We start from the raw sequence: 17,447 nt of genomic DNA on the forward strand, positions 1-17,447 counted from the left end.
GGGCAGGGCAGCACTGGAATAGGTGCCCAGAGGGCCACTGAGGCTTTTAGGCTTCAGCTAGCCACATGCCCTGAGCGCTAGCACCAGTCCCGCTGTGAACAGGAGGGGCTGCATCTCCAGAGGGCCTCACAAACACCATTGCTGTGATTCTGAGCCCTGCTGAGAGACGGAGCGTCTGTAAAACCGCAGCAGAGGCAGCACAGCGCGGTGTGGGGATCAGGCACGCAGAACACCCCGTCTTGCTGTCAGTAATTCACACCCCCGCTGCAGCGCTCCCATGCGGGGCTGAGCCCCCACAGCACCCCAGGCGCTCTGACAGCAGCGGGGAGCACGAAGCAGAGGAGACACAGTGAGCACAATGCAGAGGTGCCAGGCTCTGGGGACGTACCTCTGCTCCCTGCACACCGTGCTGCATGGGGGCTCGCCTCTGCTAGCTCACCTATTTCCAAATCCTGTTTCTCAGCACCGTGGGAGCAAACCCAAGTGTTGTTTCTTTCAGAAAAAAGCAATATTGCAGTAAATCCCTCCACTGGGGCTTGCTCATTTCCTCTCCCCCCTCTCTTGCTGCCTGCTTAGTACAAAAAACAAAGGCCCTTTCATAATACAGGGTCTTCTCTTACCTAACTTGCTCAACAGCTCCACAAAGCTGAAAGTCCAGCAGGACCTGAACACAGCTGTAGCCTGCATCTAAGTCTGTTACGTGGAGACTCAAGAGGAGAATCCAGCCTTCTGTGTGTCTCTCGCTGTGTAAACAACCACTGGTATTTTAAGCATGCATTTACGTCCAGAGAGATCTTCAGTGCTATTCTGGGCCTTTTTATTTTGCAACTGTTGGAGGCATCAGCCCCGTGCCAGAGCTCGTGCTCCACCAGTGCTCCTCCCCAGCACGCATCTCCCCTCTACAGCAAACAAGTTTCTCATAGAACCAGATTTCTCCAGAGCACAGAGTGGCAGCAGCTTTAACAAAGGTGAATGGAAGATGAACGGAGGCCACATGCAGACCACAAACCACGCACTTGCATTTTTATGCCACATCAGTTGTCAGAGGTGTCCTAGCAGCCGCTTGGCCCTGGCTAAGGGAGAATTAATGCTGACAGGAACGAGTACCCTTTACAGTGCTTGCATGCTAACCAGGCAGCAGATCCCAGAATCATCAGTGTGAACTGCATCTGCTTCCAACCACTGTCATAAACAGTGTTTGAGCATGAAAAGGTTAGAGGGAAAACCCGTTCAAGCTGTCTTACCCAGTTTTGATTTCAGTAACCTCTACGACCATATTTCTCTGCAGTAACCAGAAAAGTGAACAAAAACCTTGCTCTGAAGTAACCCTTGTGTATCAGGTCACCTGTGTAATTACTAGGTTTTTTACATTTTCCTGTTTCTCTTTTGACATTGACAATTTGTTAAGCATTTAGCATCATTTGAAGTTACAGCCAAGTTTACACAGCAACTGACTCATTGCTGAATCCTCCTGCTGCTCTCAGTGCTCTAGCAGAGACAGACCGAAGCAAGAGCCACATCCAGGTTAGTTAGTGGCCAAGTCCTGATTTCAGCCCCTTCCCTGCAACAGCGAGCCTAGGAGAGGCTGGCTGCACTGGAGGAGGCAGCTCGTGCCTCCAAGCAAGGGGAAAGGCTGCACACACTGATGGTGAACCTGCTGTAACACCAAGGTGAGGCCTTCTGCTCCCCTCAACCTATGCGGGGCAGCTGTGCTGGGGCTGAGGCACTGCTCTACCTGCACCACGGCCCGTTTGTTAACATCAGTCACAAAGCTGCTGCTCTCAATTTCCACTTTCCTCTCAGCAGCTTTTTCTGACATCCTGGTGCTCTCCCCATCCTCCACAGCGCTTCTGGCTAGATGGCTCCAGCTGTACTTACTCCCACCTTACTAGCTCGTTAACTACAGTACATGCACACTTCTTCACTGTGGAGAGTCCAGCCCCCAGCAGTTGGACATCTGCAGAAGCACTGAAGTACCTCCGATCTCTCTGTAACGCAGCTGGATTTCTTGTGGCTTAGCTTGTGGTTGGACTTTTAGAAAGCACTGACCTAGTTTTCCAAATGACCATGAACAAGGAAACCTCCAAATCCTAAGATTTCATCACCTATTTCTATTAAAAACATTGCTCAAGAGCAGTGTAAAGGTTTAAAAACTCAAACTAGTGGCTTGCACCACAAAGCAGTTTTCCTGTGCACTGACAGCACATGGCATGGGTAGAGCAGGGGTTGGGGTTTTATTCATTCCACCATCAGAGAAATTGGGCAGGATCTCTACAAATAATGCACTCACTCTAAACCTTCAGTAAAAGCAAGCCGTTTGTACTGCACAAAAAAGAGGAGTAAGCCCCACTAAACACAAACCCAAACCCCATGTTGTACATCACGAGTGCCCACCCCACCCCTGCCGGCAATAAAGGCACTTTTCCTCATGTCAGCAAGTCCTCATAAGCTGTGGGAAGTTACCCGACACACAGCTCAGCCCTCTCCTGTTGGTCATGTACAGCTGCGCACTCCTCACCTTGTTGTAGCCATTAACTAAGCTTGCTATCACCTCTTTAGTCACAAACTGCAAATGTATAGAAGTGTTTTTTCTAGGTAATGGCTTTTCTGTCCAAGTCATCCACACACATCACCATAAATCCCTTCCCTAGGAACGATACGAAGACACACTGATGGGGAGCTCCCTCCCAGGCAAAGATCCAGCCTCATGCAAGGGCTGGCTTCTGCTCCACCACATGAGGGATGGGGAGGCTTTCAGACTCATAAAGTTAGCACATAGTGCTGAGCTTATAAAACCCACCTCTTTCATTCAGGAGTATCTTAGTACAAACAGATACTCCTCTCCCAAGAGTGCTTCCTCTCATGTGTGGCTTTTTTCTTTTACACACCATGTAGAATTGAAAACAAAACATCCCAGACTTTTGAATTAAAATACAAGCTTTACAACCACATAGCAAGTGTATGCTCTTATATTTCAGTTAAAGACTATATAATTTTATAGAGTACCAAAATAAGCAAAGGATCAGCACTCCATACAAAGTGTTAGTTCTTGTGAGGGTAGAAGGGAGATGGACTTTTAATTACACTAAACTTCTTTTGCAAGGCTAAAGAAAATTCCATTTCAGCAAAACAGGTTTGGGTTTCAATTCCCAACATTTCTAGGTCATTAAATAGCGTTTCTTTAAAGACACTTTACATTGTTCTCACTCAAAAGTAAAGGGATGATTTAAAGCAGTATTAACAAGGAGGTGGTGCTGTTACTGTTTAATGTCAATATGCAAATGCCATCTGCTATAAAAGCTAGAAGAGCAACACAAGTGCATCTTTACTTCTGAAGACTACTAGGAACGGACTAACATTTGAGAGAGGTTTTGAGCAGGCTACACCGGCTCTGGGCCCGGGCTGCTGCTGGATCAGCCTCTGCAAGGCAAACCCCAGGTGCTGGCAGCGACACGTGTTCACACATATACCCAGAATCCAACTCAGGACGGATATGCCTCTCCCCACCTTACAGCATTAGAATGCAAGAAAGCTGCAGCCAGCACTGCCACTGCAAGTTTACAAAAGCAGAAATCTCAACAAAATAGCGTTCAAACCAAACGGAAGCTCTCTGTTCAATTCCAGGACTCCTTCCCCAGGACACATCTCCTGTCCTGCCCCCCCTGTCCCACTTCTCCCCCTGCTCCTTCCCTATGGTCTATTTTACAATAAATAGGTTAAATGGATTTACATGATGCAAGTGCAACTCAAAGACTTTTGCCCTATACATATAACCATGTTAAACTGTGAGATTATACATGTGATAGATCTCTAACAGAGCAACCACCATTTAGACTTTTAAAGAAACACAAGTATTTCAGCATGTACACAGTAATGAGTTCAAAACTGTCCAACATAATTGCTTTTGTACATTCTCTTCCTCTTTATAGCCTTAAAGGGATTTTAGACCTTGATGGCGACAATCCCAAAACAAGAGTAAAATGAATTTATTTTATTGCAAACAAACGTCTAGAGTTAAATTTCTCCACCCACTTTCTTTAAAGAGAAAAGGAATCAGCAGGCTAAGGAGATACACCCATTTGAGAATTGACATGATTAAAAATTAGATAGAAAATGGGTGACTCACAGTTTCATTAGCTTACAAAATGGTGGAGTAACTACTACAAGCACACTAGGTATACAGTATTTTGTGGGGAAAGAGTTATACAGACACACAGCTAACTTCATATAGATCCCATTAGACAACTGGATTTACAACAAGTTTTGTTTAATAAGAAATGGGCAAAGCCAGCTTCTTTTCAGAATCAAAATGCAGAACAAATGGAAAAGAAATTATGGTGTTGTACCTTCACAAGTTTGAGCCTCCACAAATAATGCAACCAAGTTTTACAACTTTAAGAGCTTCTACATACACTCCACCTTCACTACTCTGCCCCGGGCTTCCTCTTTGCCCCCAACATCTCAGAGCTCTAAGTGTTACAAAAAAGTCCTAGTTATTGCCGGAAACTTTGATCTCCCACGCCAACCCCTCCCTACCCAGCAGCTTCGTAGAGATGGTGGAGTGTAATTCAGAGCTTTACATTATCTCACGGTGTTGCGGAGGGCTAGCGAGGAGCCTCCGTGCCAATCTGGTTGCTAACATTTCTATTGTATTGTGACATGACTCACGACTGTTTCTTAGAAATTGGGGGATGGGGAAAAAGGAGAAAATTCTTTAATAAAAAGACACCAGGTACAAAGCAACGTTTTACTTTTGTTGTGGTAAAAAAAAAGTCACATTTTACAGATAAAATGTAGAACCCTGAAATACTGACACATTCTCTTATCGTGCACAATGCTGAGGTTCTCTTACGAATCACTTTAAAACTGCAATTAAAAATGTACAAAAAAAAGAAAAGAAAAAAATCAACCCACAAAGCTTCTAAAAAAGGAACCCGCAGGCACTTCCTCTTGTGGAATGTTTAAAAAGTTAGCCTACTAAAGAAAACAGTCGACTTCTTGTGAAGGTTTTGGAGAAATATGTATCAGTTCATTTATTTGGGTATTCAATAATATCCTTGGTGATAATGCTGACTCCATGGCTTCTGACCCCAGAATTGCTGCAATAAAGGGATACACAGTTAATTTTAACCTGGAATCACATAAACGCTACATTTCTTAAAGAAAAACAAAAGGTGTTTAGCATCTACTTCTCCTGGAACTCAAGCAGATTAAAGTGCTCTCAAATAGCAGCAAGTTCATGAACAACTGAAGGCAGTTAGGAGTTCACTTCACTGTAGTGATGTGAAGCCAAATACTACATGCCATTAAGACCGATAAGCCACAGCTGATATTTGATATATCAAGACCATCGAACCAGACCAAGTTTTGCAGAGAAACCTATTTATAGCAATATTACCTAGCCTTAGAAGATTTTGCATTTAATTATTTCAGACAGCGCTTTGAAACATTCAAGTTAACGATCAGTGGAAAGAGAAAGCTAAAACTACTTACACCCTGCTGCCACTGGTTGTAGCCCTGAGATTGGTTTTTGTAGCCACGATTATTTCCCCTTCCTCTGAAGTTCTGTAAGAGGACAACAGTTTTTAACTACTTCATCTACAACTCGTATTTTGCACGGGTACAAATACCAGTTGTTCTATTACCACCAGAACATTATGTACCATATAGAATCAATCTTTAAAATATGAAGTCTCAGGCCTAGGTTTAAATAAGGCAAAGTAAAAAGTCCCTGAAAAACACTACCTCACCCATCAAGCAGCTGCTCCTTAAACGTCGGGCAAGAACCTCAGAATTAATAAGCCAGCTCAAACTCACTGCCAGTAGTCTGGAAAGCTATAGCTAATCCAGTTCTGACTCACCCTATTTCCAGTTGCTAAACTGCACCAGGACAACTAAAAATACAACAGCTTGCCTATTTTTAGTTAGGAAATGCTGTAGTTGCTACAAGGATGTGTTATCTGAGCAGACAAAAGGATACAGCTCACACAACTGAAAAGTTACCCCACAAAACTTCAAATGCAAGTCACAGAACAAGAAGGGGACACTGATACTAGTAGATATAATACTGCATTTCCCCCGTTCGTCACAATTACACAAACCTGAGCCCTGTTTACTACCTTGGGCTCCATCTGCTGGCTCTGCAGCAACCCAAATTATGTTTTCAAATAATTCCACTGATACCACATCAGTTAAGACCTCAGTTAGCATGTCTTACTAGTTGTGGTTGATAATAGACATGAAAACCAAACACTCTCCAGAGCTATTTCCAGGAAGTTCCCTAGGTGCTTGGTAAAGATACACCACGGCCTGAAGGCCATACAACAGTTACTACTATTGGACTGTGGGGCACAGAATCAAATGCAAGCCTTCACACATGCCCTAAAAGCCTTTCTCTTTTAACAGGAGAGAGGTACAGTTTCAACATGGATCCCCCCATTTCAGCATCAGAGCTCCTTAAGCAACACTGAGAGCTCTGGGCACATAGAAATCCCCCCCAAGCATCACCTGGTTGTAGTTTCCCCTGTTGGGCATTCCACCTCTGTTATAGTTTCCTCTGTTTGAGTAGCCACCTCTGCTTGGAAAGACAGGGCCACGAGGATACGGGTAGCCAATTGCACCGCTGCTGCCACCGCCACCACCACCACCTCCACCACCTCGCTGAGGCATGTTGCCTCCCCTCCTATTGTATCCACCACGATTGCCAGGGACTGCAGGGAGAAAGTTGCTTCAATCAAGTGACTGTTAGGTCTGAAATATTTCTAACATTAAGCTTACTGGTCAAAATAACAATGGTATAGAAATAAAACATCCAAATTCAGTGCAAAAATTTCAGTGCAAAGATTTAAGTCACAAATGGCAATTTAACCATGTACTAGCCCCCCATATAGCCTGGGATACAAACACCAAACCTAACAAAAACTCAAAGCTGGGCTTCAAGCTACACGAACAGCATAATCCATGATCCTGCCAACCTTCACTTTTGAAGCTGGAGAATTAACTTCGCGCTAAGACACTGAACTTACTGAAGTCAAAACCAAGGTTCCCGCCATGTAACAACTGTAATGGAAGTACTCCACCACCCCCCAGGAGCGGCCTGTTTGCTTTTTACAGGCTTGTTTCTAAGCTCACCTCCTCCTCTGAAGTTGCCCCGCATGTTGAATCCTCCACGTCCTCTCTGACCCCTATTAAACTGATTTTTATTGCTTTTCTTGTTCTTCTTTGAGCCAGTGTTCTGTTTCTTTTCTGGTGGAAGAGACTTCTTACTCTCTTCTTTATATTGTTCCAAAAGCTTCTGAGCTTCTTCTTTTTGCAACTCTACATAGATTATTTCATCAAAACATTCTGCTACCTCTGGCAGTGTGAAGTTCCCTATAATTGCAAAAACACTGAGTATTCAGCATCTACATTCAGGTACAGTCAAAGCTGTAATTTAATCACCTTTCTCCCATTCTTCCTCCCTCCCCCTGCATTCCTTCAGCATAGGGACATTACAGAATTTGAGCATTTAAGAAAGGTAACAGTGACAAAAGAAATAAACAGGTCTTCATGGAGTTGCCAGTACTGTGCCAAACCTTGAGAACATTCTGCCTATATCTTTTTTTTTTCTTTTATAAGCCTCCACTCAGAGTACCAGTTTCTGCCAAATATGTCACTTATATAGGGCACTTTATGCCAAGACAGCTTTGTGCATCTGCATGAAGCATATCAGCATAACTGAGTAGTGTTAAGGACTGCAGCAGAGGGAACACAATATAGTGTTGTCCTACAAGTTACAATAGTCTTCCAGTTTTGATTAAGTACAACTGTTTAAGATAAAGTGATTTTTTTTAGACTTCACGTTTACTTAATCCTTTAAACAGATACTCAGCATCCTAAAACACAGTATAGGATTATGTTCCATGCCTTTCATTTTGAGAACTGCATGCTCTGGAAGATCTTTTCCCTCCACCTCTGCCTTCTTTTGTGTTCTTTGCTTGTAGTCTTCATCTTTTGGGCAAACAACAACTGCTTTGCGCTGGAAGCCTGCAAACAGGCACATTTTTCTCCTCTGCGCAGCTGCAGACACATTTGTCTGAAAAAAATGCAGTAACTTACTACACGTAGCTGTCATTGTAAGAGTTAAGGAAGTCAACTTATGGTGTATAGACTTCACCTCTACAAGAGCTTGCAATGAAGTTTACAAATAACTGGACATAAAGATGCTGCATAATGCAAAGTTACGAGCTCATATCCACGTGTTAAAACACTATTCCTCCCACATCCCATAATTCAGACAAGCATTTGTAAATAGCATCTCAACTTTGTGTCCCCTGAATGAGTAGTAAGTCAGTAAGTGAAACAACAGCTATTAACAATGTAACTTTAATCCCATTTAATTACTGCACTACAGCCTATAACAAAATTTCCTTAACCATTTTTCACGGAAGCTTCTACCTGATCCAAAATGAAATTCCGCTTCTTACGAGCTGCAATCTCAATGAACTTTCCAAGACACTGTGGAGCTCTCTGCAGCAGTGTGTTAAGTTTTCCAGTGTCTGCCATCTGCCGCTTAAAACCTGCCACCTGCAGAGAGATTTCCCAGAGTTAATTAATGTAGCCTTGAGACACGTGGATGACATTTTTCTTTGCTAAATGCTTTCTGCACGGATTCAATGACTGTTCAATTCAAAGCCACAACTACAAACTTGTAACCGGAATTCCCAAAGTCTGTAAAACACAGAGCTTTATTAATAACTCTGGGTCAATCAATACACCTAAATCCAAGGAATGCTCATAACATTACGAAATCATATCACTGTCCTCAGAACATTTAGCTTTAAAAAGAAACACTTGAACAGTCAGCAACAATTGACTTGCATAGCACCAGGAATGCTTCAGAATCCTGCTGTGCCACATATGAGCTCACAGCTCAGTGAGATAAAAGAACATCTTTAACAGTCACTAGCTAACCAATAGCTAGTTCCTAAAACTTTTTGATACAAAAGAACCCCAAAGACCCTGGATTTACAGCAAGCTTTTAACATACCAACAACTAAAATGCGATCACTTACCATCATTTTGTCCATAATAGTGTTTGTCCCAAGAATGTTGTATTTCCCAGGATTTGCTGCTGCATGTTTGGTAACCCATGTAGTCTTGCCAGCTCCAGGCAAGCCAATCATCATCACCACCTATGATGACAAGTTCTATACTTGAGATACTAATTCAAAGGTTTCCTTTAATATGCAATGTAGACTAACAAGCCTAATGGAAACTGGGGGTGGTGGAACAGGGATACTGGAGGGGTGAGGAGAGTCAGGGGATACCAAGCACTAAAGCTCCCAGACAAAAAGGTCAGTATTGTGCTATCTCCACAACTCTGACACTATCAACAAGAAACCTACCTCACAGTCTTTCTTTTGCTCAGGTCCCTTTGGTCCTCGGACCCTATCCTCCAAGGGGACCTTCTGGATGAAGGTGTACTCTTCTGGTACAGGAAAGTAAGGTTCCTCTTTCTGGCCAAAGTTGAACTCAACTGCACAGTTATGGCAGAGAACATGTGGGAAGAGTGGCCGCCCATCGAGAACTTCCTTGCTTATTTTGAATGCAACACCAAGCTCTTGTCCATTCTTGGAATATGAGAGTTCCACTTCATCACCATCAAAATTCTGGTTTTCAGACAAAACATTAGTTTGGGTAAAATTACTCACCTTGCTCTATAAAGTCATATTTCTCATTTCACTGTACTGGCTATTCTAACTCAATGTCTGTAACACTAATACATCATAAAGGAACTACTTAATTTGTTTCTGTCAGGATGAACTGCTATCAACAATAGTCTCGTTTAAAATCTGCTGTTATGTTCACCACCACCACCCCACATTCACATCTGTGAATATGCAATCGTAACACACTGACAGCAGTCACTGTTGGCAATACCTGCTATTTCTACCTCCTCCCTATGTTAAACTTGTCTTGCTCAAAATTTTTCTGTATTTGGTTCACTGCCTCTCACAAAGTAGTCTAGAAATTCAAGAATGTTTTTCATTAAAAGAAAATGTAAGGGAAAACTTACAGCAAAACACCCAATCACATCATTTTCATCAAACTTCTCACCAAAGTCTTCAGTCTCACAGTTGCATGTCTTTATTCCTTTTAGAGAATACCCATAAGAAAATTCTTCTTCACCTGAAAAAATATAATTTAAACTTATTAAAAAAGGCATTTTCACCTAACCATTTAGAAATACAATCATTTTACAGCTACTTCAAAGTAAGCTGCTGTTCATAATGTTTTGATTAATGCCACAACAAGCTATGACCCCCAAACCAGCTTGTTCTTATATTCAAGAATATTCTCATTTGAGATAGAACAGCAGCGTTTCCCCATCCCAGTTTTTAAAGCCTTAATCCTGCTAGCTCCAGATTCATGTTGACACAAAGCGGAACTGCCAGATAAATTCATGAGCAAGTATTTTTAAACTGAAGACCTGATTATGCACCGGTATACCTGTACTGTAGTTAGTCAGAAAGGCTTTCTGACTTTAGTCTCCAGCAGCACTTACCCCTCCCATTTTAAAGGGAGTTTAGCAGACCTTCAGCCTATGCGACAGCTGAGGATGAAGCTGCAAGGAACAAGCTAACAGAAGTGTCAAACACAAGGACTCAGATGGAACTTAACAAGAAAGCTGCTGCTGCTGTCAGAACATACCAATTAACATACATTTCTTAAAAAGACATTTCTCAGCAGCAGATATTATCTATAAACATCATTTATGATCTGTTCCCACAGATCTGATCTTTCTTCCTAGCTACTTTCAGAAATAATGATTTTCCCATCCAGGTCAAAAGAACAATACTGTGGTTATCTGGGAATTTTAATTCACTGGTTCAATCTTATACTATGCCCCACCCTTAAAAGAAAAATAAATTAAGTGGGAAAGACCCCTCTTCCTATTTATGGCACTACATGGAAAAGACAAATCTTCAATATTGTCAGGTCTTTAGGAACATTTTCAACAACCCATACTTGACCACTGAAAGAATTAACTCTCAGATCTTCAATGCCTTTTCAGACCTGAATACTTAACGACTTTATCTGGTCCCAGTAATAAGCTTTCCCACACCATGTCCAGTGAATGATCCAAGTTAAGACCATTTTTCAGAACACATGGGCTATAATCACTAAGCTTTCCCCATCTGTTGAAGAAAAAATTACTTAAAACTTCAACCACATAGGCAAGAAACAATAGAAAAAGAGTCAAATGTTTAAGCCTTACCAAGCAACATTCCACTTGCATTCAGTGACCAGCCAACTCTCACTTCATGTATGTCAATGTCTTTTGTATACAGGTGTTTAACAGGAATCTTTTCTGTAACCTATTTTTAAATTATTCATTAAAAGGTATGTAATATTTATTAGACACTACTGAGATGGAAACACAAAGGTAACATCTGTAACCTTTACACTTTGGTTAAATCGTTGCTAAGTCCGAGTAATCACCTTCTGCAAAAATAAAACATGCTTCAGTGAAATATGTGAAACCACAAGCCAGTGACTAAGTAGTTACATCTCCTGACTGATCAATGAAGATGCAAGATACCATATACCTTCTAAGCATTTAGTCATTGCAGTCCATCTCACTGGCCAAAGGCCTTGATCCTTTTGATACAGTATTAAAACCACAAACAAGATAGTGGGTTTTGGTTGGTTTTTTTTTGTTTGCTTGTTTTGTTTTAAATAATCACCATGAAGTTGGGATTAACAATAAATTACTTTGCCAATAAAATGTGGTAATGGATTAAAAATATTGCTGCATATAAACCGGGGAAACTATTACACTCTTGTGTCCCTTGCCACAGTAAGGCGACTTCCTGGGCAATTTGACAGCTTCCAAACAACATAACCAGATTCAAAAAAACCCCATCTAAAAGCACTGGAATCTGTAGGCAACCAGCTGTTTTCCAACTGCCTTTACAAACTTCACCAAACTAAAGTAACTAATAGGCATCCTACCAGTTTCCAGAACTGTGTGAGCCAGGAGACACCAAAGTGAAACTGATTTGAAAGTGAACAGGGCACTAAATACCAGCATCAATTTAATTTCATTGTCCTGAGTTACAGGTAACAAGAGACACAGGAATCACTTGATGCAAGAACATGGAGAATGGGATCACTACCCACTCCTCCTGGTAGTAGTTAAATTTGAAAGTACTAAAGAGAACAGAGTGAGTATTTATATACACAGGCACATCAAATGCAAAGCAGCCTTTAACAGCGTTTTTGAGTTTTTTTTTTACTTAACAAGCTTTGTGCCTCCTGTTACTCTTTTGTCAACAACTTGGAGAAATCTTTCTTCACGAGGCCGATTGCTCTTTTCCATTCCTACCCTTTAGGTGAACTCCTGCATTGAAAACACAAGGACCTGCCAAATACTCACATTCATTGTGTACACAAGTCAGAATTATTCAGGTTGAAAGGGACCTCTGGAGGTCACCTAGCCCCACATATCTGCTTAGAGCAGGTCAAACTCAGAGGCTGGTAGGAACAGAATAAAAGGACTGCTGGGATAATTTATATCCCTTAAGAAAAAACAAAAGAAAGAGCCAAGCCAAGCGTTCTGTAATGTTCAGAAAGCAACTCTGCAAGTGTTGATGCAGGAAATTCTTGCTTCAAAAGTGAGTTACACATTCTTGTGAGACTTTTTTTTTTTTTAAATGAAGTTCTTAGAAGTAGAGGTTTTCTAAACTGAGCCATCTTTTCCCAGGAACCATTTTATAGGCTCTTAAGAGAAGGCCTTCCAAAAATCCTGTTCACCTGAATTAGTTTCAGCGAAGTCCAAAAAAACTTGAAAGAATAAACAAAATCATAGCTAAGCATGCAAGAAGCAATCTCCCATGAAACACCAGTTTAACTTACCTTCATCTCAAAGCAGACTTTGCCTTTAGAAACTCCATAGGAGGCTCTCCCTCCAGCCCAAAGGAAAGCGAAGCTTTCCATGGTCAGAGAGGAAGCACTAAAACGGTCTCTTGAGATTTTAAAATGCAGGTCACAGTTATCTGTTAACATAAAGATCATTGTTTACTCTCATTACAGAATTAAGTACAGTTGTCCAACTTTATGCATTTAAGGTGATTTTCAAGACAAACTGCCAGCAACTGCTCAGCTTCTTTCAGGAAACCAACTGAACACATGCCTAGACTGAGCTGCAGGCTGAAGGTCAGCCAAAATCTTATGAAAAGCTAGCCAACAAGAATAATTTTCAAGCTGCCATCTTCACTTCTGTCACCAAATTTCCTCTATTTTTATCATCTGCTTGAAAACCTGGCTTTCACCTCACCTGTTTGAGCCTTTTTTGTCTGTTACCTATTTCCATCAATACAGAGCAAATGAACCTGCATCCTGCTCTGCATTTGCTAGATACCTTTTTTGTAAGTCTGCTTACCCCCCATGCCCAAAGCTAAGGGTGGCTGAGAGAGAAATAGGAACACAAGTATTTCCGTTTAAGTACTGAAAGTAGTACTGTCTTGGTTTACATAGTAAATCAGCAAGTCCAATTAGATTAAGTCAAAGTCAGTTAAGTCAAGTGCAGGTAGGGTAAGCATGCAGAATGTGGCAAGAGAACATACTTCACCTAAGAAACACTATTTGCACTAGAAATTCACCTATTGCCCTAAGAACTTAAGCGGAAACTTTTACAGACATCTTCAGGCTGCACACTGAATTTTGAAATTTATCTTCTAGCTACCTTCAAAAAGGCAACGCAAAATGGTAACAAGGTGCAGGATATAGCATTTGAACTTCCCAGAGTAAGGAATCCATAAAAGAAACTTCAAGCCTATTTGACAGTTACACGAAAGCAAGAATGAGCAAGCAGCGAGTTGTTCTACCCTGGTATAAAACCTGCATGCCACTCTAGCACCTTGAAATACAGCCTTCCCTGTATTACTGGTAACTCATGCATGAGAATCTTGTGCTTGCATACAGCTGTCCCCAGTTGCAACTACAGTAATAGTGATTCCAGTGTTCTTTCACTGTAATTCTGACTTTATTTATTGCAGGAAAACCAGATAAAATCATACAGAATAAACCCACCTGTGTAGGTTGCTTTTAGGACAAGTGAGAACAGAACTTGGAAGTTTAGCTTCCTTATAAGACACTGCCCTTAAGAGCACTAAACCTCTTTTATGTCTGGATCACTATGGTCCATAAAAGAGAGCACTAAATTGTTACATAATTCAGTCTTAAAGCTGTTTGATTCTGTTATCCGAGTAGCCTGTTGAAAGTTGAAACTAAACAAAAAGTAGAAACTACTCAGTTCCTGGGAAAATCAGAAGCTTTCACAGAGGTGACTACCCACCAGGTTAGCAGCTAGAAACTTGAGATTTAGTTACCAAAATGTCAAGGATGGTATATCTAGCAATTCATGTGGCTGAAATGAATACCTCCTTCCATTTCAGAACATTTCTCAGGAGAAAAAACCCACCTGAAGCCACTAACAAATATGTCAGTAAATGCCAAAATTTAAGATATCCTTCCATGGTGTTTGAAGAATTGAACAAGTTCAAGCATCACTTTTCTAATACTGCTCCAAGTCCTTATACTTACCCTTGAGAACATGTCAACTTTGCCCTAGTCATGATGCATCCCAACAATAACATTTATAATCTGCCTCAAAAGCCACAGCTTTTAAGTGCTTGTCCACTTTGATGCCCTCCTGACCAATTCTCTGCCACTCAATTTGCACAGATCACACCCCCTCTCACCCCCAAATTCCCAGGTTGCACAAATGGGTCATTTTTCAGGAGGCCTTACCTGATTTTGTTAAATTTATCAGGAGACATGAACAGAGCCTCAGCAAGTTATGTAGGAAGCTCACTTCACAAACCGTACTGTTGTAGTCACCTACACCACCGACTCTCAAAGCTTTCCGAAGTTAAAAGCTCATATACTATACAGTTAGTTTCCCAAGCTGTTTTTAGGGTGTTCTATGCTCACTCTGCATTTGGCCACCTTGGTTTCCATACTAGCGTTTTAGTTAACAGCTCTTTAAAAAAACGCATGGTATCACAGACTTAACAGGAACACAAATCTTATTCCTGCTAAAGACCCATATATCCCTCTATATTAAAAATGGGTGGAAACACCATTTCTTTTTTTTTTTTTAGTTACTTGGTAATGGAAGTTAACAGATGTATTCACATTTCAAAAAGTGCTGTTTTCAAACTAAAAGCACAACACTGCATCTTTACAGCATAAAGGAAACTGTTTACTCACAAGTATCAAGACAAACCACTGTGTCATCAAAATGTTCATCTTCTTCTTCAACAGGTGGTTGAGGTGACTTAGCCCTGAACAAAAAACCAATCAAAATATATTTAAGCTACACCCATTTTCACACTATTAAAACAAGCATTTCTGTTCTTCTCCTCAGTCACAAAATGCTGCCCAGCATCATGTTTATTTACCTGCTGTACTTATTTTCCTCAATGTACTCAAAATATCCACGGCCATGGTCTTCACGTGGTCTCTTCACGCCTCTCTTTTTCTCACCAGGTTTTTGTTCTGCTTTAGCATCACCTGCAACAAAATTAACAATTTAATTACACAGAGTCATTCTTCATAATCTAAAGTAAAATGCTACATGACAGTTCCAACTTTGGAAACTGAAGAAACTATAGCACAAAAAAAAACCAATGCTACCCTAAAGAGGATTCTGCTTTGTACCAAGATAAAAACCCGCATCTCGAATTTTCTCAGAGGACCCAAAAAACTTGTCTGCTAAATCATCTCAAGCGGCCAGCACATCATGCGCCGCCGGCGCAGTGCTCGATGTTAAGATCCACACACACCGCTCCCAAGCAGCCAAGCTCAAACAATAAAACAAAAATCAGACAAAAAAAAAAATCGGCGGCCTCCAGCCCTTCCTCGTCGTCGTCCTCCGCGATGGAGGCCGCGGCCTGGTCGGGGCCTCCCCCTTGGTGGAGCTGCGAGGCGCCCCCGCCGCTCTCGGCCGCCTCCTCCTCCATGCTGCCGTTGCCAGGCTCAACTGCGCCGCTGGCGGGGCCTCCCCCGCCGGCCTCCTCCTGGTCTAGCGCGGCCTGGAGCCGCTCCATGAGCTCGGCCTTGAGGCCCTTGTCGGAGAGGCGCCGCTTTTTCAGCTCCTCCTTCAGCTCCGACACCTTCAGCTTCTTCACGTTCACGGGCGAGCAGCTCATGGCGGCGGCGGCGGCTCGATCCCCGGGCGGGCGGCGCGCGGGCGGGCGGGCTGGCGGCGGGGTGGGTCGGACGGCGGCGGCTGTGGGTCGCGGCCCCGGCGGGAGGCGGTGGGTGTGTGGCGCGGCTGGTTCGTGCGGCTGCGGCAGCTGCAGAGCGGACCCGCCTGGCGCCAAATCCTTTCACCGAGCTCGCGAGGGAGACGCGCCTCGCGGGGCCGAGCACGCAGCACTGCCCGCCCCGCCCCCGCGCACGTAGTCCCTCCTTCCTCCCCCTGCCTCCTTCCCAACTCGCTACCGTAACGGCCGCCCGCGCGCGCCCCGTACCGTAAATATCCGTCGGGGCGCAGCGGCTCCGCGCGGTGGTCCTGCCGGCCTCGCCCGCTGGGTACCCGCGGCGGCAACTCCGCCGGGCCCAGGCCGACGGCACAGAGCTGCTCTCCCCGCCGGAACGCGGCGCTCCTTGCCGGCGGCTGTACCTGCGCCATGTTGGGCGGGCGGCGGCGGGAAGCACCGCGGTTTGGCCCGACACCCCGCTTCGGCAAAACGGACCGCTCGGGACTGGAAATCAGTCACCTAGTCACCGTGCCGCCCCGGCAGGCCTCCGGCTGCCCTTCTGGCATGGATTAAACTCGGAACAAGGGCCCAGCCCCGCGGAACAGCCTTCACGGCCTGTTGGCGGGTCGCAGCCTTGCGGGCAGGGCAGCGCCTTCCCTTTCTTTCCTTCCTGTCCCCTCGGTCCCGGGCGCCCGCAGCGGGCCTAGTCCGCACAGTTCACTGCATAAAGGCTTCGAAAACGAACACTGCTACTTAAAATAGTTGCCCCGGTACAACCTTGTTAACGCAGTTATGTAAGAACAAAAGTAGAGCTATATACCCATTACTTTACGGCTGCAGTGCTAGGAGGCATGCATAGACCTGATCTTTAGCTAGACCAGGGCAAGGCTAACAAAGCCACAGGGCTAACAAAGGCTTTTCAAGTGCATTGAAACACTAGTCTGGAGCTCAGCACAGAGTGAGCTAACCAAAGCTGCTCTTTTTGCTTCTGCACAGCATCAGCTCAGGGCTCTCCTCAGCCACTAAGTCATACAGTGGTTGATTTTTTTTTTTTTTTTCCATTTTGGTCAAAAGTTATTTGAGAACAAATAGCAGATCTAGTTCCACTTGAACAGAAAAGCAAAACTAATCTACAAATCTGCTTCCCTAGGAAGCCTGAAAGGCTTCACTTGCAGAAAAAGAAAAGCAAGCCAA

General features: G+C 43.3%; 1 protein-coding gene across 1 annotated transcript; it reads right to left on the minus strand.

Moving 5' to 3' along the window:
• Positions 1-3,976: 3,976 nt before the first annotated feature.
• HNRNPU (heterogeneous nuclear ribonucleoprotein U) lies at positions 3,977-16,433 on the minus strand. Its single transcript, XM_057414507.1, has 14 exons — positions 15,878-16,433; positions 15,450-15,573; positions 15,259-15,332; positions 12,901-13,040; positions 11,261-11,360; positions 10,058-10,170; positions 9,387-9,650; positions 9,054-9,173; positions 8,437-8,565; positions 7,906-8,074; positions 7,132-7,371; positions 6,508-6,710; positions 5,494-5,565; positions 3,977-5,099 (listed from the first exon to the last, which is right to left on the minus strand). The coding sequence occupies exons 1-14, from the start codon at positions 16,197-16,199 to the stop codon at positions 5,046-5,048; spliced, it is 2,124 nt and encodes a 707-aa protein (XP_057270490.1). The 5' UTR covers positions 16,200-16,433; the 3' UTR covers positions 3,977-5,045.
• Between the last annotated feature and the right edge of the window lie 1,014 nt (positions 16,434-17,447).

The sequence above is a fragment of the Pezoporus wallicus genome, unplaced genomic scaffold, assembly GCF_028554395.1.
Source record: "Pezoporus wallicus isolate ANWC-B61680 ecotype Strahan unplaced genomic scaffold, APGP_CSIRO_Pwel_v1 contig_8042, whole genome shotgun sequence".
Lineage (NCBI taxonomy): Eukaryota > Metazoa > Chordata > Aves > Psittaciformes > Psittacidae > Pezoporus > Pezoporus wallicus.